Genomic DNA, 22,824 nt, shown 5'->3' with positions numbered 1-22,824 from the left:
AACGCTGTAAAAAGCGGTCAGTCGCATTACACAAAAAGGACATGGTAAAAAACACACAATTGTCACAATTCAAAAATTTCCTACATCAAAAAGCTTGCAAAAGTGTTACTATAAAAAGTAACACACAACTCTTATACATGAGTATCCAACAGGATACTTATAAATGGTCAGCAACTTGAACTTTTATGTACATGTATACATGGCAAAACCATGGTCAGTCGCATTATGGTCAGTCACATTACAGTTTTCCAGACAATGTAGCCACGCCTACATGGAGCCCAAGCTGAGTTCTTATTTGGAAAAATTGGGTTCATTCCTTGTCAACAATTTGTTGGTGTCCTGTCCATGTTTGCTTGGAATTGCCCATCTGCATACAGGAAATAACAAGATAGTAGTCACACCGACACACCCTTGTCTGTCGACCGTGGTAAATCTAGGCCTGTCTGGTCACTCTGTTCTCCCATTGTTGGACATAGTTATTGGTTTTTAGTGACAGCCATCAATTAGGTTTACACACAAAAATGAACTAAATACATCTACACCAGCAGGATCCATTCATGCTGAACTCAAGTCACCAATGTATGGGTAGGCACGCTGAACTGTTGTCCCTCTTTTGTTTGTACTTTTTTTGGCAACAGCTCAAAATGAGGGAGGGGACATTCAACCGGTATTGTTTTTACTTGGGCTTACAGGCCCGTGTTTTGCATGTCTTTACCCAACCAAACACCCCAGGCGTTAATCAGGGACCAAGAAACAAACGCTCAGCAGAATTTGTTGTGGCTAAACACTATACAATTAATAATACTGAAAAATAAAATACAAGTTTTAATGGGCCATGATGTGTTTTAATTGTACTGTTTCAGAACTAGGCATACAACTCTTCCGCTAAATTAATGTTTTTTGTTTTCTCTTTTCATTTTTTAGTTTGTGCCATACAAAAACTGTGATTGTTTTCTGTACTGGGCCATTTTATTCTTTCCTTTCTTTCTCTTTTCATTCATTGTGCATTGTGCATACCTCGAAATTCACATAAAACAGAGGAAATGGAAACATGGAAATATTTTGTGCAATACAATTTTGAAAAAAAGCTCAGTGGTTTATATAGAACTTTTACAATCATTCCGAGTGGCTGAGTCAAAACCCAGTTTGCAAAAGGTCAAGAGTAGCCCCTCTTGTAAACTCAAAAGCCTCAATAAAGTAAGTTGTACCATGGTTGTGCACTGCAAGTACCACTCTGCACGCAGACACTGTACTAATTTATAACCTTCAGGGATGAGATTGTTCAGACTTTGGGCTGAATTCAGACTTTTTATGTCGGCATGAGGAGTCGAAATCGGGGAGCCATCAGTTCGCGCGAGAGCAGTGATCTCGCGAGAGCACTATCTCAGCGCGTGGGGCCGATTTAACGACTTGTCCACAAGTCTAGAAAATCAGACAATATTTTGTTCCACAAATAAAGAAATCCTGCTCATTGGTCTACTTCTCTAGTGCTTTGGATACTGTTCCCAAAAGCTCCTTGGAATCTATAACCTCAGGGGTTACCAAACGGTAGAAATGGCATCACTTCAGCATGCCTCGGAATTTGTAGCCAAGTTTCAGACTTTTTCGTAAGTAATGACTCTCATCCCTGAACCTTATTCCAGAACTTTAAACTAAACAAACATTTGTTATTGCAACAAGGTCTAATTTATGTCACAATGTCATAAACACAGGCTTGTGTATGCCAAACAATCATTTTGATTTGTATCAAGTTGTAAAACAGACTTTTGAAGGTCATGATTTTGAAAATTGTTGTTTAAATTTAAGGAACAATTACAGAATTGGTTTTGCTAGCAAAAAAGTTGCTAGCAGTATAAGCACTTTATGTAATCCACCATAAAGGCCTACATAAACTGATAAACCTGTAGAGATCGATCGGCCATCTGGGTCACAAGAGAATAGTGAAAAACCGATTACAAATTTTGCATTGTATCGATGCCAAAACAAAAATTAATAAAACGCTTACTGAGCGATAAACTCAAAAAGCGAAATTAGATTATTTATTTCTCATCAAATATGAAATTTCAGACAGAAATATTTCAAGGGATGTTTTCTACTATCATCATCATTAGATCGTGTAATTTTTATGTAAATCTGTGATCTTCACAATTTTTGTTTCTTACCAATTCTGTAACGTTCCTTTAATCTGAAATCTTATTTTCATACTAGAAGCATTTGTTCTGTGAAATATTTCCTTCTGAAATGAAGTCATATTCAAGAAAATATTTTGTCACTATTTTATCCTGACTCATCATCGGACTACATTAATATGGTTGATCACAAAAAACAAAAACACTGTCTGTGACTACCTTTTTAGCTAAAAAAACTAATCTGGTAAGCCTAAGTAAACATGTTTTGAAATGTTTGAAATGGTTTTTTCTACATTCAAACCATTTTTTAAAGAAATCGCACAACATCGGTAAACAGTATTGTCCAAAGGCCCACACTTCGTTTATCACAACTTATAAATATATATATAAAATAACAAACCTTTCAAAATTTAGGCTCAATCGAACATCGGAAAACTCACCCTTGTTTGCGCACGTTTCGCCTTGTCATGACATGTGTTTAAAATAAATCCGTTATTCTCGATATCGAGAATTGGTAATTGTTTTAATGTTTTCTCAAAAATTAAAGCATTTCATGGAATAATATTTCAAGGGAAGTCTTTCACCATTACATTATACCTTCGGTAAACCCTGTAAGTTATTTGTAAACCTGTGAACTTTTGATTTTTGTTCTGTTCAGAAAGTGTCCGATGGCTTTAAATATAAAACAAGTTGTAAAACAAAACACAAACAAAATCATTTTAATTCAGAGTGAATAATCAGTGAATTTGAAGCATGATGTCATTGGACATGAACCCAAAACTGAATTTAACCAAGGAGCCCCTTATACTGAGTTCTTTTATTACCTTGGACCGCTCCGGCTTTCCACTAAGCTCCGCCCACAGCGCATGCGAGCAAGACACGTGTACGAGCACTCCCAATGACATTCTGCACGATTCTGCCGCCCGTGCCTAATATACGCGCACGCATAACCGAGTTTGTCCGACCACAATCATTGCTGTGATTGGTCAAATGGGTGAACACGCACAGTTTGATTGACAGGCCGGATCGGTCCATTGCTCCAAGGTGGCCTTGCTATAGCAGTGTTGACCAACATTAAAACATGACGATTGTCATATTATACCAGTAGAACTTCCATGACAATTCCAAGTATTGTGTCTGGATTGTGAATCACCTTTTTAACATTCTTGAAGTAGTCTGTACACATTGGATCATCTGAAATTGTGTAAGTTAAAAAAATTACATCAACAAACATGACAAACAAACAAGACAATAATGCTCTAACCCTTGTGTAGGAAATTAATTAAAGTGGCAAGCAAACAACCAACATGCCAAGCATGCCAGGTCACTCCTTCCCTTGAAAGCTCGGTCAGAATTAATCAACTCATTTAATTATAGAATGCAAAACAGTAGACTCTGTCGGCCATTTTTAATTACAGCAAGCTGAACCTCTCATTAGAAGGATCTCTACCTCCATAACTGATGGTCACACGTTGTGATGAAAGGATTGCAGAAACAAGGATTTAATAAAGTCGTGATTAACTCACATGTTTTTCTTTTTGTTCACAACACTGTGAAATTAACTTTGCATGTGAGGAGGTGGGGGCTGTCAATCTTACTATGGTTGAGACAGCATCGAATGGAGATCTGATGTTATTATTGCTAAGAGCCCGTTTGTCGGAGAGCAGTGGATTTATAACTGCAGTGCTCATTGGTATTTGGGTCCTTTGTCGGGGGGGGGGGGTAAATTGTAAGCAAACATGCAGTGACATTTGAGTAGACTATTTCATTGTCATTGAAATTCATTATTTATTTTTATTTATTTGGTAAATATTTTTTTGTCATTAATATTCATGTTATACATAGCTTGGTCTATCAATTAATATATTAATATATATTTTTTTTATTGCTTGGGGTGTTTGTTTGTTGGGGAGAATGTGTGTTGGTTAGATGGTTATTAATTAATTTATTCGTTTTTGCATAATTAATATCAGGGTTTTGTACAATTTTTTTGTGGGGGACACTGTACCAGGCATGCCAGGAGAAGCCATTTACAAGTTAGGTTTTTGACAAGATGTTCATTTGCAGTAAGCCCATAGATAATCCTCCTTAATTGTTTCCTCCGAGAGTTCATTTTCAAAACAACTCATTAATTAATTAAAAGTTCATCCATTGCACTGAACAGAAAAATAGAACCTAGTAATTCAAACAAGAATTATAAACTGTTGACTCAACATTGTGGGATTACATTCGATCCTATCAGAAAACCTTGTCCATACGATAATACGATAAATACCAGTAAAATCCACAGCCATTTCTCTGCAATGAAAGAACAATGCAGTTCTTTATTCAGCCAGTGTTACTGATAGGTGTAGTGTTTGTTTGTGTGTTTTGTAGCTCCCCATCACCCAGCTTTGTGTGCAGTTCCAAAGATCACTTCCAGGTTCGGGAACACCCATGTTATAATCAGCATGATCGTCGTTGTCGGAATAAAACCTGAGAGGGACTAAAGCAAGAAGCAGGGTAGCGGCAAAGTCGGCGGAGAATTATCATTCACTTAATTTCTGAAGGATTTACAGAAATTAACCAGCATGGGTGAGTCTTTTATTTTATTATTCATATTTGTTAAAAATTTATTGCAGTTGGACGGCAGCCATTTGAAGGTGCTGGGGTGGATTTCACAAAAAGTTAAGAACTAGTCTTATCTTGAATAAGGATGGGGAACTTTTGAAGGGGCATCAAGGCCGAGGCTAGGGGCAACAAGGGGGGCCATGGTCTCTGTGGGCTGCTTGTAATTCCAGGCCTGAGTATTGGTACACATTTTGTTTTCGTGTCCATTCTGAAAACCAGTGATATATTTATAGCAGTTATCACAGTGTTAATGACGAGTCACTGATGAATAAAAGTGCTTGGGTTTGTCCAATAGGCCTATAGGATCTGCAAAGAGTTACTCTAACATTTATCTGATTTTTTTTATTTTGTGTCTTTGTAACGAAAGGTTTACCCATATGGTTGTGGCTGTGCTGATACCTTACACAATGTAGTATTAGTATAAATGACAAGCTACGTGATATTTTATGATACCCTGCATGTATAGTCGAAATGACAATTATTACACATGTACATACCCTGTATAAAGAGTTTATGAGCCTGTATTGTGTAGTATAACATGCATAAGTGATAAAACAGAATCAACAATCACGTTCAACAAGAAGTCATAAATCGTCATCTCAGTGCTATAAGGTCATAAACTGCAAATTCCATATGCGCAATGATCAAAAGGTCATAAAATGTAAAATGCATTCAATTTGAAAAACAAAACAAAAATTGAAAATCAAGATATAAATGTATTAATAAGGGAATCAATGTGTGGTGAAGAGGTTTTCAACTAGTGGTTTAAACCTGCGCCGAGGCCTGGACTTGATAACTTTACCGAGACGAAGTCGAGGTAAATTAACAAGAGCCAGGCCTCGGGGGGTTTAAACCACTAGTTGAAACCGATTCAACACACTTTGATTTCCATTCATAAATACCTTTTCGGTCAAAAAACATCAATACTTTTTGGTCATAAGGTAAAATAAATGCAAAAATTGTAATTGTTCAATGATTTCTTTCAACACAATACCCCTCCAGCTATGAAATGGTAAGGCCCTCGGGTAAACAACTCCTTATAAGGAGATGATGTGCGCGTATCGAGTGATGTGGCACAACTGTCTCAGCTGTTGCTCTTGACCAATAGGAATGAAGAAACTGTCTTATAAGCACAGGTGCAAGGTCGCGTGTCACGCCCATGTTATAACACTTTTTACTGGTGTTATATAATCCGTTCAAACAACCTCGTGATGCCCTCTCGACCAATCAGAATGGATAAACTGTCTTATGTATTTATGAATGTAGAATATGAACCACCCCGGTTCATTAGAGATAGTCAATACATGGTGTTACCGCAAACCTTTCCATATGTAGAACATGAATGTTTCTTTTTGCCAAACAAATAGCCTACTTTGGAGACCAGCTTAAAAAATTACTAGGAATTTCAAAATATGCAAAAGCAATTTCACGAAACCCAAAACAAATTGCACTATTGACCTTAGTCCTTAGGAGCAAAATGCACATAATTAGACTGACCTGGCAGTAAGTATTAAGATGACTGATTGAACAGTTACAAAATTATGCAGAAATTTACACACAAAAAACGTTTATAAATTATTCAAGTGTAGAGGTACACTTCTGTTACTGTGCATGAATTAGCAATTTATTTTGGAACCTCTGTGGTTGTATTGTTGGTGTCTTCAGCATATATTGACAAGACTGTCCACTCTTTTACAATATTCAATTGAAAGGCACCGCAGAAAACAAACAAAAAAACGCTGCACAAACATGAGTGCAGTTGACAATTTCCTTCTTTTTTTTGGTGCAAATTTGCAGGTCTGACATTTGTAACTTGTGGGGGGGGGGGGTCTCATTTTTTTGTTGATGATTGATTTAAATTGGATCATATCCAAGTGTTTTATGACTTCGTACAATTATTTGAGGGTTCCTAGTTTCTACTCCAGTCCTGGGCCCAATTTCATAGAGCTGCTAAACACAACAAATTTGCTGAGCATGAAATTTCTTTCGTGATAAAAACAGGATTACCAACCAAATTTCCACATGATATTCAGGATAAGCAAACAAGCTGAATACCAGTAACAAGCAATGTGCAACAAATGGAAATTTGGTTGGTGATCCTGTTTTTATCATTTCAGGAAGAAATTCCATGCTAAGCAGATTTTCATGCTTAGCAGCTCTATGAAAATGGGCCTGATGCTTCACAAGGGCAATAGCAATAGTTGGCAATTTCTCCATTGAAGTGCCCCTTTAAAGGGAGTGGACACTATTGGTAATCACTTAAATAATTATAAGCGCAAAACCTAACTTGGTAAGAGTAATGGGGAGCTGTTGATAGTATAAAACATTGTGTAGAGAAATGGTTCTCTCTGAATTAGCGTTTTTTACGAGAAAGAGGTAATTCTCCACAAATTTTATTTTGAGACCTTAGATTTAGAACTTGAGGTCTCGAAAATCAAGCATCTGAAAGCACACAAATGGTTATTTGTCAAAGACAATGTATCCTCACTTGGTGTATTCCAACATATGGATAAAATAAGGTGGATGTACAAATTTTGGCTAAATTTTTCATCAAAGTTTCAAGAAAATAATGAAAGAAAAACCACCCAAAGGTTGTTGCACTTAATTGTGTGCTTTCAGGTTTCCTGCAGAAGGCTTCATGCCTGAAGTCTTTCTCAGATTCAAATTGACTTTGTTGGTGAAAAATAACTCTTTCTCTAAAACTAAATTACCTCAAAGTAAATTGTTCTAGCAATTATCAACAGCTCTTCAGTGCTATTTACAAAAATTGTACATTTTTATGGTCATCAATTTTTTGGAATAATTGACAAAGTTGTACACTCCCTTTAAAACCAACTGATATTTACCACATGCTATGTGTCAAGAGTGAAGTAATAGGGTTCCCATTCCAATTAGCTGTTATAATCCGAGGATCCTGTCTGAATTAGTGGCTACTGGCTATGGCTGTATCTAAGTGTGTTGCTAAGGGCAGCCTATGCTTTAAAGCCATTGGACACTTTCGGTAAACAGTATTATCCAAGGCCCACACTTCGTGTATCACAACTTATATATAAAATAACAAACCTGTGAAAATTTAGGCTCATTCGGTCATCGGAGTCGGGAGAAAAAAAACGGGAAAACCCACCCTTGTTTCCGCACGTTTCGCCGTGTCATGACATGTGTTTTTAAAATGAATTTGAATTCTCGATATATCGAGAATTGATATTGTTTTAATGTTTTCTCAAAAAGTAAAGCATTTCATGGAATAATATTTCAAGAGAAGTCTTTCACCATTACCTTCTGTAAACCCTGTAAGTTATTTGTAAAGTGAACCTTTATTTTTTTATTCTGTACGAAAAGTGTCCAATGGCTTTAATGTATTAATCACGGCGATGGAACAAAAAAGAGAAAAAACAATACTACTCTGTCAAGTCAGTTGTTAAATAAAAATACAGTTTTGCAGAAATACATTTACAAACATCCCTCAAATCCACTTCAAAAATAAATAAATCCGACACAGCCTATGCTAATTTGAGCATTTTGTTGTTTTTTAATTGGTACATGTATGTATTTTCTTTCTGAATTGTAAAATGCACAATACCAGTCATATACTATGAATTAAAGTTAATTAATCATGAGGGATTGGAGTGTTTGTTTTACGACCGGCATGGTTGTGATAAGTGTCCCTTGTGTGAACGAGCGAGGTCTTTTAACGAGGATGGCAAACAAACACACGGGACACACCCAGTTTGTAAAGAACATATAAAACAAGTCGGCTGGTTTTACGGCATGACATGAAATAAGGCTGCTGTGCATAATTAAAACAAAGGTGTGATATATTGCGTCATTGTATTACCGTTGTTTGTGAGAGAGGCAGGTATGGTTATTTGAATCAGGAAATACAATTGACTATTTTGATCTTGATGGAAAAGTGCCTTTTAAACTATTATTTATACATTTGAATTGTAAAATGTTTGTTTCTTATCAGACAGGTGCATCCCCAGGATTTTCCAAAACTGTGTGGGGGGGGGGGTGGGTGCGTTCTGGACCCAAACTTTTGAAGTTTGGTCTAAATGCAAGTCCTCGGAAAATCCCTACTATGCAATCTGGGTCATTCTATGGTTGTTATCTTGAAGATTTTTGTGAATTTGATCTGAAGTAGAAAACAAAAACAAGAATACAAAAATATGGTTTTTGTTACCATTTCTGCTGCATTTTGGTTTATTAATTGGCCAATATAGTTTATGCATGGGAAGAATGGTACAGGAGTTTTACAAAGGGGCTCTGAGGTGCAATCTAGAAAAAAAAATTCAAATGTATTTTTAAATTGTTTTATTATAGGGCTATTTGTTTTATTTTGTATGAAAAAACTAATCTATTCATTTATTATACAGCCTCAAGGAAAGAAAAATGTTGCGAGACAGAGTGTAAAGAATGTTTAGAATGGGTCTCAGAATTCAAAACACAGCTCTGTTTATCCTGTTTATTGACAATAATGAGCATTTTCATTCACCGTAGGGTTGTATGATAAAGCACTATAGACTGATAGAAGAACCCAGCCGTCGATTTCACAAAGAGTTAGGACTCATCTTATCTTGAGTTAGGACGAGTTACTCGTCCTAACTTAAAATTAATGTTGGGACTCGTCCTAAGTCCTAAGACTAGTCTTAAGTTAGGAAGAGTTTTGTGAAATCGACGGCAGTTCCATTATTAAGGTTTGAATTTGTCTGAAGAAAATTTTTTTTTCCTATTTTACTCTGATTTACGATTTCTTTTGCCAAGAAATTGCCTTATTAATGTCTACACCAATGTACAATGTAGGTAAGTCCTTGTACTAAATAAAATGTTCCTATATTTTTATAAGGACCAAGGCCTGCTTAATGTCCAATGTGTGAATTTAATTTCAGGAAGTTTGTTACGTGAAATTATTACATCTATACACACAATTGATCAGATATCGTCGGTGTTAATCACATGCAGTCATAACAGAAGATGTTGTTATGCTCCATGTCATGTATATCAGTTTGGCTAATTTATTTTGAATCCCCTTAGGTCATTTTCTACAGTTAACCAATATATAACAGAGCCATTATGATGCAGTTGTGTGATGAATACGATATCATCAAATTGCTAATGGATTTTATTTTATATAAACAAATTATTATCTAGATCTACACATGTAAGGTCTGAAAGTAAGGGATTGAGTCAGAAGCAGTTGGTCCCATGTGTTGTGTAACACATGTAAAAGAACCCAATGCTAAAATACCAAATGACACTCCTCAAGTGTTGGTTTTCTCTCTTGTGTGGACTGTACTCTACTCTTTTCACTTAAAAAGCAAACTTTAAAAAAAGTGCCCTACTTGATAATAAAAGAATTTAAAGAAAATTGTTATTCTTTGCCACAATGGCGTTCAGAGAGTAATTTGATCACCAGTTTCTGAGCTAAGTCCATGAACTGTGTATTGAAACTTTCCCTCAGATTGGATTTGAACCCGAGACCATCCACATTCAGGGGTCGAAATTACCACTAGCCCGCTCGCCTGTGACTACCAGATTTACAGCCGGGCTACTGATTTTTCCAGTTTGAAAGCCCGATGGGCTAGTGGAAAAATAATGCAAAAATCATGGTCACAAACAATAAAGAACTGTGCTATGTGTAATGTAAAGTTTGAGCCGTGATGCGAGACATAATGTGTCTTCTTAGGGCTACCAAAATCCATCAGGGCTACTACAAATTCTTGGTTACCAGCCCTGCTGACTACCATGAAAATGCACTTAATTTCGACCCCTGACATTAGACATCTACTCTGGAGATTGGGAACATAGTTTTTTTTTATTCTTTTCTTTCCCTGACGGTGCAAGGTTTCCTCATTTAAAACCAATCGTCCTTTTAATGATTTTGTAATGAATAGAGAGAAATTTTGAGAACTCACTCCTTGGTAGTGCAGTTATTAACCACCCTATAAGTTAAAGTAGTAGTCCCAGCCTGTTTTCTACCTTCTGCCATGTCTGTCAAAGTAGTAGTTAAAGACAGTGGACACTATTGGTAATTGTCAAAGACCACAGTCTTCTCACTTGGTGTATCTCAACATATGCATAAAATAACAAACCTGTGAAAATTAGGGCTCAATCGATCGTTGAAGTTGCGAAAGGAAAAACACTCTTTAAATAGATGTTAAATTTGCATCGGGATAAAGAATATTAATTTTTTGGTTTTTTACCCATATACACCGATGTGTGTAGCACTGTATACTCAGTACTTTCCCCGAGTCCTGTGAAAAAATCACAGGCATTTTACTCGGGTGGGATTCGAACCCACGACCCTTGCAATTCTAGAGCAGTGTCTTACCAACTAGACTACCGAGGTTGCCCGGCAGCTAGAGGCAGTTCGAATCCTATGTTTAGCAGCGGGTACTGCAAACGATTTAAATAGATGTTAAATTTGCATCAGGATAAAGAATATTAATTTTTTGGTTTTTACCCATATACACCGATGTGTGTAGCACTGTATACTCAGTACTTTCCCCGAGTCCTGTGAAAAAATCACAGGCATTTTACTCAGGTGGGATTCGAACCCACGACCCTTGCAATTCTAGAGCAATTTAACATCTATTTAAATCGTTTGCAGTACCCGCTGCTAAACATAGGATTCGAACTGCCTCTAGCTACCGGGCAATCTAGGTGGTCTAGTTGGTAAGACACTGCTCTAGAATTGCAAGGGTCGTGGGTTCGAATCCCACCCGAGTAAAATGCCTGTGATTTTTTCACAGGACTCGGGGAAAGTACTGAGTATACAGTGCTACACACATCGGTGTATATGGGTAAAAACCAAAAAATTAAAAACACTCTTGTCACACGAAGTTGTGTGCTTTCTGATGCTTGATTTCGAGACCTCAAATTTAACTTGATGTCTCGAAATCAAATTCGTGGAAAATTACTTCTTTCTCTAAAACTACATCACTTCAGAGGGAGCTGTTTCTCACAATGTTTTATGCTATCAACCTCTCCCCATTACTCTTCATCAAGAAAGGTTTTATGATGATAATTATTTTGAGTAGATACAATAGTGTCCACTGCCTTTTCAAAGCAGGACAGTAATTTTCAGAACTAAGAAGTCTCCTGAAAAATCCTTAAAATCTACTCAGCGGTGTAGAATATATAAAAAGAAGAAAAAGAAATAAATATCTAAAGAACAATATATCCCGGGTTGGATTCAAACCCATAACTTTTGCAATTCTAGAGCAGTGTCATACCAACTAGACCACCCAGATTGCTCGTGATTTTTTAATTTTAACATTCAATTTTTGGGTTTATTTCTTTCTTTTTTCCAGGTTGTTGTGGGTCAGCGAGGTATATCCCTTATGGGTCAATAGTTGCCTCTATTCTGGTGTATCTTGGAGCTGGTTTATTCTGTGGATCGTGTCTCACGGCACTCAACAGCACTGAAAAGATGTTTGGATCGACGGAGATCGCTAAACTTGCCACAGACATGTAAGAAATTCTCTATTAGGAACAACATTAAGAAATTTGACTGTTTTCCTTATGAGAAGTGATCTTTAGTTTGCTATTTTAGTTCGCAAAATAATAGGAAAACATGGCAATTTCAAGGCATTTTTGTGTGGATTACTACATTCTACTTTTAAAACATCTTTCTTCCATTTGCATTTCATTACAAACAGTTTCAAACACTTATCATAGACCAACTCGCCCGATCCAAGGCAACGCGTCCCTCATATTATCACTAACCGATTACAAGGTGCTGTTGTGCAATCTGCAGCCAACCATACCAGAAAACTCGGCGGGCAAGCCCCTTCGCCTAACAATAAGTGTACTGTTTTTTGTTTACGTGCATTACAAAATACGCAGGACCGATAGCTTTACATCCTATCTGAAGGACGAAGCACAAATGGCTGTGTTGCTTTGTTTGTTTGTTTTCACGAATGATCTTCCCTTCAAGGGAACTCGGCAAACTCCCACCAAGCTAGCAACAGCCAATCTCTCTCATACAAACATTGAATTATCGTCTATGATTATGAACATTACACAAATCAAGAAATTGTGGTTCATTAACTAGACGACAATATTTATTCTGGTCATTGTGAAATCAGCGGTTAGCTAAAGGACACAAGTGTCGTGACTTGGACTTGAACCAAGACTCCGCTGATCAGAAACGCCAGAGCTTGAGCTCAGGGCCCAATTTCATAGTGCTGCTAAGCACAAAAGTTTGCTTAGCATGAAATTTCTTCCTTGCTAAAAATAGGTTTACCAACCTTATTTCCATGTGTTTTTTAGGATAAGCAAACAAGCTGAATACCAGTAACAAGCAATATGCAACAAATGGAAATTTGGCTGGTAATCTTGTTTTTATCGAGGAAGAAATTTCATGCTTAGCAAATTTTTGTGCTTAGCAGCTCTATGAAATTGGGCCCAGTTCACTTGAACGCTCAGCCATGTCACGCCACAAAACACAAAGAAATATTAAAGGTCTCATTTTAGTTACAAGACTTGTTGTCTTGTGAAAACTCTTTTCAGTTAATACGGAAGAATTTGTATCACTGTACCACAATGAAAGTTAGCCAACGAGATTGAGCAAGACTATTCACTATAGTTGCTATCCACCCAGGGGTTAACGGGTACCTGAGAGGGCAGAGATGGTTCTTGTGATTGGTTTAGCTGAGTAGCGCATATATTGCGCACAGGCTGTATACTCCCCAGGGGTAATAATGTTGGAAGTACTTTGAGACACCCCTCGAGCACCATAAATAAAAACGGTCTTTTATTATTATTATTATAATTATTATTATTGTAAAATAATGTAACAAACCAGATAAGAACCAGCTTTTCAGCATTTTACATCTTTCTTTTCTCTTTGTTATGCTTTGCAGAATTTTCTACCTTAAACTGACTGTCTACGTGTTAACACCAGTAATGGTTTTCTTTGCGTTTCTGTACGTCTTGTTTGGCTACCTATCGACCAAACAAAGTAAAATTCAAGTTTACGACAACAGGAACGTGTGCTGCGGAGGAATGGGCTGCACCAGCCTGGTAGGTAGATTACATTTTTGCATCAAGCCCTGTTTATATTTCCTGTGAATGCGAAGCAAATTTGACGTGAATTTACATCACAAGTATGTTTTTGCAGCAAATGTTTCGCAAAAGTTGAGCACAGCTCAACCCCTGCGAATTATTTGCATTCGCAGGAAGTACGAACTGGGCTTGAAGCAGCATTTTGTTTTTCAACCAACAGACTCCTTTCAGAGCTTACTACTTCTTCCTGAAAGTGTTCAAAACATCGTGAACCTGAAATTATTCAAGTTATTTTCTCCACTAACCAAACTTCGGATGTCCTAACAGCTCAAACTGTCCTGTTTCTTAAGCACTGACTTTCAAGTGGGACAAATACGTTCTCCTTATTTTCAAGTACATATATCTTTCCTTTCCTATTTTGCATTCTTTCACTAAAACAAATTTATTATGGGGAATACTAACCGCTTAGATTATGTGCCTGCTGATAACATCAGGCCTAAAAGCAATGCAGTCAACCAGAACAGCTGTGTGCATTATGTAAGCGTTCTTTATTAAAACATAAAATTTGTTTTTCAAGGTGATGGTATGCATGTAGCCACAAAAGCCAGGTTCACACTAATTGATAAGCCGATTCCCGGAAATTAAAAAAACAGTAAATTTTCTGGGGTATTTTAAACCCACCATCAGCCCATGTTTGTTTTACACTTGATGCAATATATTTGAGAAAAATTGACAAAATAGTGTATGTCTATCCCCCTCGAGCCTGTGAGTGACCAGAAGAGGGGACATAGGTGTAACAATATCTGTGTTTATACCCACCAACAGAGGGCGCTGTTTACAGTGTGATTAAAACGTGGCTTCTCATAAGTAGTTCTCTGCTACGTGTCTCTACTTTAGACATAACCCAAGCTAGGTCAAAGAAGAGCGCCGATCTTTAAACAATAGGTCCCTCTCTTAATCAATCAAAGTGCCTTAGAAGATTTAAAGGTGCACTATTTACCTCATTGCCAGTTTGAGATTCTTCTTAATCCTCCATGATTGAAAGTGTAGTATTTTGGTCTAGGTAGCCTAACAATCTTCAACTCTACTAAGCTACTAACCCTCTCTCTCTGTATCTCTTCTCTAGGCTCTTTATGTTGCGTACCTCGTGACTTTCATGTGGCTTGTTGTAGGTGGTGCGTCTGCCATCCCAGTTATCTTTACTTACATGGTCAGCCAGTACACACTGACATTCAGTGGCACTATTGCTGCCACTGAATGCGTGAGTTTGGAACAGTACGGTAGGTCGTTTTCACACTAATTTATGCAATTTTAATGCAGCTTTCAAACTAACTTTTTTAAAGATGTATTTCCTTAATACTACATTTCGTCTTTGACCGCCATATTTGATGATAAACAATGGCAAAGTGCACGCTTGCTGCGCATAACTCTCAGCCAATGATAGCCTTTCACCAGGGTTTCACGTGTGCACGTTTCATCAAAGATGGTGGTTAATGACATCATGTGCAATCCATCTATTCATAGTTTTGTTGCTTTCCATTGGTAAAGTATAACTATTGAATGTTTTCCCGAATTGTTATTTTCTCTCATTCGCCCCAACTTGATAATCGTCCCAACTATAGTTGGGACTGGTCCCAACTTGAGTGTTAAAGTTGGGGCATCCCAACTATAGTTGGGACAGTAATGCAGGGTACCAGCGCGTTGCAGGGTACCAGGGTTGTTTTCTGCTGCATGCTGTGTGGTGGTGGTTGACGTGTGTGCACAGCCTCGTGGTGTGAGCTAGTCTTGAAATCAAGTTGGTAATTGTTAAGCAGTGTAGTTTAAGGGACGGTACTTTTGTGGCTGGAGCGTGGCGTTGCGTAGTAGAAGGGTTTGTTGAGTGGGTAAATTAAGTATTCTCAAGATATTCTTAATATGTTGCAAATTACAGTGTTACAGTTTGAGCCTACTTGTACAAATAGAGATGAACTTGTGGGCATCAAACAAATAAACATGCCTAGGGGCCAAGACAACTTGAATAAGCGAAGTCAAGTTATTTCTACAGTTGGGACTGGGGGTCCCAACTAGAGTATTGACTGTCCTAACTGTACCAATGACTGTCCCAACTATAGTTGAGACCATCTCTCCCAAATAAAATGTACTGTTGAGCTCGTTGTGAACTCCCAACTACAGTTGGGAAACCCCAACTTAAACACTCAAGTTGGGACCAGTCCCAACTATAGTTGGGACGATTATCAAGTTGGGACGGAACAGATTAAGTGCATGTAGAGTTTTGTTTATATTGTCTTTGGTTCTCTTTGCCTGGAACATCTAATAATAATAACAATAATAATATCGAAGTATAGCGCCTGTATCTACCAACACTGAAGATTGATATGGTGCATTACAAAGGCCTTTTATTATTATTATTATTATTATTATTATTATTTATGTAAGATTTGAAACTTTGCTCGGTGGTATGACTTAGCTTGATTCACTAGAGAAACTTTCAGACTTTTAAAATGTTTGTTTCCTTTTTCCTTGCAGGCTTTGTGAATTTACCTAGTGATATAAACAACACAGATATCTGCGGAGTTGATTTAAAAAACTTTGGAGAAAGAGTGAGTTTGGTGTACAGTTAATAGTGTAGTCACTATTGGTAATTGTCAAAGACTAGCCTTCACAGTTGGTGAACCTCAACATATGCATAAAATAACAAACCTGTGAAAATTTGAGCTCAATCGGTCATCAAACTTGCGAGATAATAATGAAAGAAAAAACACCCTTGACACACGAAGTTGTGCGTGTGCGTTTAGATGGTTGATTTCGAGACCTCAAGTTCTAAATCTGAGGTCTCGAAATCAAATTCGTGGAAAATTACATCTTTCTCAAAAACTATGGCACTTCAGAGGGAGCCGTTTCTCACAATGTTTTATACCATCAACCTCTCCCCATTACTCGTTACCAAGTAAGGTTTTATGCTAACAATTATTCTGAGTAATTGCCAATAGTGTCCACTGCCTTTAACCTGTTACAGGGGTGCATTTTGGCGGTCGTAACCAATATCTGTTTCGATCACTATCCAGTGGTTAACTGATGGCAAGTTCAATCGAAACAGGTATTGGTTATAATGCACCCCATGTTGGGAGTTCCAATGTAGCAGTATGAGGGGAAAAGCTAAGAGAATATCTCATAGTACTGGCCTTTGGACAGTAAAACGATGAGAATATGTGGCAAAACATGTATGATGATACTCTTCCCGTCAAGGGAACTCGGCAAACCCCCACAGGGGATATAAAAACCAAGCTGGCAACAGGTCTATGATTGTGAATAATTGCACAAATCAAAAAATTGTGATTCAGTAACAAGACAACATTATACGAGTTGGATATGGGATGCAGACATTCTATATTTTCCATATTTCCACGAGTGTGCGTGTGATAACGAAGTTATCTTCAAGCAAACTTGGCGCGTAACCATAGGCGCAGGTAGTGATGTTCGCTGTGCAATATAGGTTTTATCACCACTCCATTCTACAATCTGATTGGAAGATTAGCGCATACTTGGAAGATAAAACTTATAGATGTCGTTGTAAAATCATTGGTTTAGCTTGGGAGGATTCGAAGCCACAACCTTGTGATTGTAAGTCCTGCAGTCTAACCAATTGTCTGTCTCCTTGTTAACAGGCTGGTGAGGCTTTTCCGATGTTCGTCTTACAGCTTGGAGGATGTTTGCTGATCATACTAGGATTGGTAAGTAGTTTTCAAACAATAATTTTGTGCGAATTTTTTTTCTTCTCGGTTTTACCAATTAAAACATTAATGTGTGTTAGCACTGTATACTCCCCCAAGCTCTGTGAAAACAAATCACAGGCACATTCTGGTGGGATTCAAACCCACGACCTTTGCAATTCTAAACCAACTAGTCCACCGAGTTTTCCCGGTAGCTAGAGGCAGTTTGAATCCAATATTTAAGCAGCGGGTACCGCAATGATTTAATAAATGGAAATTTGCATAGGGAATAAAGACAGATTATTCTTTATCCCCCATGCAAAGTTCTATGTAATAGTTTTCACGTTCATAGAGATGCTTAAGCACAATGAGTAGCTAAGCAAAAAAACAAACTATGCTTGTACTAGAATCAAGTTACCAGTTAAGTATCATGTCACATGCAGGATCTGTAGGGTCCTTCTTATTTTTACTTAGCAGAAAATTTGTTAAGCATTATTTTCTCCTTAAGCAGCTCTATGAAATTGGGCTCTGTTAAACCAGACCTTGACATACAATTGGAGACTTTCTGGGACGATAGAGGGCAGCAGACTTACCGGGTAAATCCATTGTTCTCAGAATTATGCGCATGTTCAGAACTACGTAAACAATGGAAATTTACCCGGTATGTCTGCTGCCACCTAGCGTTGGAAAGTCTCCCATTGGAACATGTGTGGTCTTTCCTGATGACTTTGCCCTAGCTGGGAAGGCCTCCTTTCAATACCAGCCCCCCCCCCTCCCCCTGTCCCCTTCTCTCTCCTCCATCCCATTGAAAGAAAGTCATGCATGTGCAGAAACTTTCATCAGCAAAAGTTTCTATGTATTTCTGAAGTGTCAACCCATCCAATTTCTTCAATATCTTTGATCTTTTTGTTATCCTCTGTCTTTTTATTTTACTTTTAGTTTGTGCTATACATTTGGGATTCACTGTTTTAGTTTAAAGGCAGTGAACACTATTTATAAATAGTCAAAATAATTATTAGCATAAAACCTTACTCTGTAACGAGTAATGGGGAGAGGTTGATAGTATAAAATAGTGTGAGAATTGGCTCCCTCTGAAATGACATAGTTTTTGAGAAAGAAGTAATTTTCCATGAATTTGATTTCGAGACCTCAGATTTAGAATTTGAGGTCATGAAATCAAGCATCCGAATGCACACAACTTCGTGTGACAAGGGTGTTTTATCTTTCATTATTATCTCACAACTTCGACGACCAGTTGAGCTCAAATTTTCACAGGTTTGTTATTTTATGCATAAATTATGTTGAGATACACCAAGTGAGGAGATTGGTCTTTGACAATTACCACCAGTGTCCACTGTCTTTAAGACATTTAAAATGTGTCAAACATTTTGCTAAATCTTAGTTGATAACAATGTACATTTCTGCAGATTCACTTCATGATGTGTCTGAGTGCAAACTGGGGTCACGTGAAAGACGGTCTCAAGAGACAAGACTATGAGACCCGAAGAAGGCTTGAGGAGGAGGAACTTAATGAAATGGGTCCAAGCTCAGTAGCGAGGGGGCCCCGCGCTAAGGTCTACGACTCCAACATGTCCCAGCATTCCTACAATCCAAACTTACCCCCTATCGGTGGGTTTGGGGAGCCTGCCAGGCACCCCTCACAGCCCACCATGTCAACAGAGCGGCTGGTGAACGATTATTACTAAGGAAATAAAAGAGTGGCGACGAGTTCTTTAACGGCCGTTTAAAACCGGCATGGTCATGGCCATGCGATAAAGACCTACACCCTACAAGGTTTTAAACGGCCGTATCAGATCGAGTTGCTACTCTTTTGTTTCAAATTCATAAAAGCCCTTTTGTTTGAAAAAGCGATAAAAGTTAAAAGTAGGCCTTTTGACAAGCTGTGACAATCTTGTTGAGTGATTTTTCGAGGTTAGTACATTATTCAGAAACTTTTGTCAAATTCTGTTTTGTGTGTGTTGGGTTGTGTTTTCAAATATATTACGTGCGGGTACTAATAGCTATGTACTGCGTCTGCATAAGTAGAATGGCGTAATTAAGCTTGCACTCCAAACACACAAATCAAGCTGATCTTAAGAAACTCCTGCTAGGTCTTTATCAACCGTTTAAACACCCCCACGTGACGTGCTCTCCACCAACAGGAATAGGGAATCTGTCTGGGGTATTTATGAATAACAAATAACATCTGTATTAAAGAAGCTACACAGAGATGGATTGTACTCAATATGGCTTGCCAGATTGCAGTACATGTAGTTCTACGTGTAGTATACAAGCAAGTAAACAAATCTTAACGTTTGGGCAGGAAGTTAGGGTTGGTTTAGAAGTGGTTTCTGTGCCAGCCTTTCACCTCGCTAAACCCCAGATCAACCTCAAACTGTTCGCCGCAAATGTCCCAATTAGATCTCCAGTCATCCTAGACTTAAGTCGTTAAATGTCTGTCGCAATTATATCGTCACGAGAGCGTTTGGACAAATGTATTACCATTACAAACATATTTTGTTGTTTTTTTTCGGGTGCTTCCAACACACAATAGCTTGGTGCTCTGTTGAAAAGCAATGATTTCAATTTTATATGAAAAAGAAAGGACCACCTTTAGCAGAGAACAGGGGTGGGGAAATCCCTCTTTTATATTCTCTCAAAAACTTGGCACTTATGTTAATGTTCGTCACATGTTTCACTAATTAGCCTCACAAATAATTTTTTACCTGTATGATAACAGACGGTACAAGTTTTGTGCATTTTCAAACATTGGGACCTGACTTTGTTTTCGTTCACGCGTTAAAACAGTACGTGAGACTAGAGTGGTCCTGAAAAAAATATTTGAAGAAGCGCGAGACTTGCATGGTTTTTTGGGTGCACGGGGCTGACGCACATAACGCTTGACCCTTGGAACACGTCGCAACGCAGTTCTCAATAATACGCACCAGTAGTAGGATATAATCTCACCCCAGCACTGGACAAAAATTATCCACCCTCTTTTACAGCCCCTTCTCTGTGTGCGCTTGTGACTGCGGTTTATACGCCGGGCAGTTTATAATCCGAAAAATTACAGTAACCAGCCAAAACGCTATGTAATGTACATGTATATACTTATTGTAACTGGTTCCAAACAAACCTTTTACTGTGATATATAAATTTTCAAAAGATGGTTACCATCTCTCGTAACGACAAATACTGTGGACAATTATTATATAAATGTGTACTTTGATTAGCGTTAGATGATTTTTTTGTACAAAGAGAACTCAAGTTGAGGCTTTAAACTTATTTTAGAAAAGAGATTTTTGTAATAAACTGTTATGCCTTGAAGTGTTTACAGTAAAAACTTTTAATTTTATTTAATCAGTCAAATATTTTGATTTGATCCTTTACGACTTTACGAGCGGGTTTTGAACCTGCAACAGTCGGAGCGTAATATTGACTGTTATGAAAGAACAGTTTGTAAGCAACTTTCAATGTAGGATTAGAGGCATTGCATGGTGAGGTATCGGTCTCCTCTTGACGATGACTAGAGCAAGCTAGTCGAAACGTTGAGACCTATTCAGAACTGACTCCGCGGCAGTACAGTTAATCACGATCCTATAAGCTAAAGTAGTAGTCCAAGTCTTTTTTCTATAACTTTCAATGTGTTCACAAATTATCCACAAGCCTAGATTAATTGTTGGTTCATGGAGGTGTAGCTACAGACCCAAGCATAGACACAGTTTCAAGCAGGCCTCAAAAACAACCCACAGCATTCACAGCAATCACTGTGATGCCCTATGATTTTGCTTAAAGGCAGTGGACACTATTGGTAATTACTCAAAATAATTATTAGTATAAAACCTTTCTTGGTGATGAGTAATGGGGAGAGGTTGATGGTATAAGACATTGTGAGAAACAGCTCCCGCTGAAGTGGAGTTGTTTTCGAGAAAGAAGTAATTTTCCATGAATTTGATTTCGAGACCTCAGGTTTAGAACTTGAGGTCTCGAAATCAACCATCTAAACACACACAACTTCGTGTGACAAGGGTGTTTTTTCTTTCATTATTATCTCGCAAGTTCGATGACAGATTGAGCTCAAATTTTCACAGGTTTGTTATTATATACACATGTTGAGATACACCAACTGTAAAGGCTAGTCTTTGACAATTACCAATAGTGTCCACTGCCTTTAAGTGCCCTGCCCAGGGTTCCTGTACACATTTTTCTCATAGAGGGTGCCAGAGGCAAATTGGTGTACCCCCTTCAAGAGCGAAGTTTAAAGCCATTGAACACTTTCGGAACAAAAAACAAATTAAAAGTTCACAGGTTTACAAATAACTTACAGGGTTTACAGAAGGTAATGGTGAAAGACTTCTCTTGAAATATTATTCCATGAAAGACTTTACTTTTTGAGAAAACATTAAAACAATATCAATTCTCGATATCAAGATTTACAGATTTATTTTAAACACATGTCATGACATGGCGAAATGTGCGGAAACAAGGGTGGGTTTTCCCGTTATTTTCTCCTGACTCCGATGACTGACTGAGTCTAAATTTTCACAGGTTTGTTATTTTATATATAAGTTGTGATACACGAAGTGTGGGCCTTGGACAATACTGGTTACCCAAAGTGTCCAATGGCTTTAAGGCCTGTACAATATTTGAAGGCACTGGGGTCGATTTCATAAACAATCATGTGTTTTGCAATGCAAAAATACAAATTATGTAAAAGTAATATTTAATTGCATAAATATTGTGTTACGACACAAATCATTTTTTGGTGCTTTTTGAAAATAATAGAAAAATAATTGTTAATATCATCATCAGCAATATTTATATTTGTATAGCTTATTAACTTGGACAATGTTAGGTGCACGTGTATAAAATTATTAACTCACTGAAGTTATATTTGAGAATATTTTTGTCAGCATCTGTTTAAAGGAACATTGCAGAATTGGTTTTGCTAGCAAAATAGTTGCTGGCAGTGTAAGCACTTTATGTAATGCACCATAACTGACAAACCTGTAAAAGTTTGAGACTGATTGACCATCTGGGTCACAAGAGAATAGTGAAAAACCAATCACAAATTTTGCATTGCATCGACGCCAAAACAAATATGAATAAAACGCTCACTGAGCGATAAACTCCAAACACGACATTAGATTATTTATTTCTCATCAAATATGAAATTTCAGACAGAACTGTTTCAAGGGATGTTTTCGGCTATCATCATCATCAGACCGTTTAAGTTTTATGTAAATCTGTGATCTTCACGACTTTTGTTTCATACCAATTCTGGAACCTTACTTTAAAATTTACACTGATTTTTTTTAGGCGTTAAAAGTCTGCAAGTTTTATAAGAATGTAAACTTTGGCCGTATTAC

At 37.6% G+C, this 22,824-nt stretch overlaps 1 protein-coding gene across 2 annotated transcripts in view; it reads left to right on the top strand.

Annotated features, from left to right (window-relative positions):
* LOC117293943 (neuronal membrane glycoprotein M6-a-like) overlaps positions 1-21,004 on the top strand; it is a 23,611-nt gene extending 2,607 nt beyond the window's left edge. Inside the window, exons 2-8 of one of the 2 annotated variants that reach the window (XM_033776441.1) lie at positions 4,506-4,703; positions 12,050-12,209; positions 13,604-13,763; positions 14,872-15,025; positions 16,272-16,345; positions 17,411-17,476; positions 18,883-21,004. In XM_033776441.1, coding sequence (XP_033632332.1) covers positions 4,700-4,703; positions 12,050-12,209; positions 13,604-13,763; positions 14,872-15,025; positions 16,272-16,345; positions 17,411-17,476; positions 18,883-19,161 — 897 coding nt within the window. In that variant the 5' untranslated portion in view covers positions 4,506-4,699 and the 3' untranslated portion in view covers positions 19,162-21,004. Of the gene's footprint in view, positions 1-4,483; positions 4,704-12,049; positions 12,210-13,603; positions 13,764-14,871; positions 15,026-16,271; positions 16,346-17,410; positions 17,477-18,882 lie in introns of both variants that reach the window. The other variant, XM_033776442.1, reaches the window with a different exon arrangement.
* The last annotated feature ends 1,820 nt before the right edge of the window (positions 21,005-22,824 follow it).

Source organism: Asterias rubens, chromosome 8 (genome assembly GCF_902459465.1).
Source record: "Asterias rubens chromosome 8, eAstRub1.3, whole genome shotgun sequence".
NCBI classification, from domain to species: Eukaryota; Metazoa; Echinodermata; class Asteroidea; order Forcipulatida; family Asteriidae; genus Asterias; species Asterias rubens.
The sequence above is the reverse complement of the archived record's forward strand: the minus strand, read 5'-3'. Positions and strand labels throughout refer to the sequence as shown.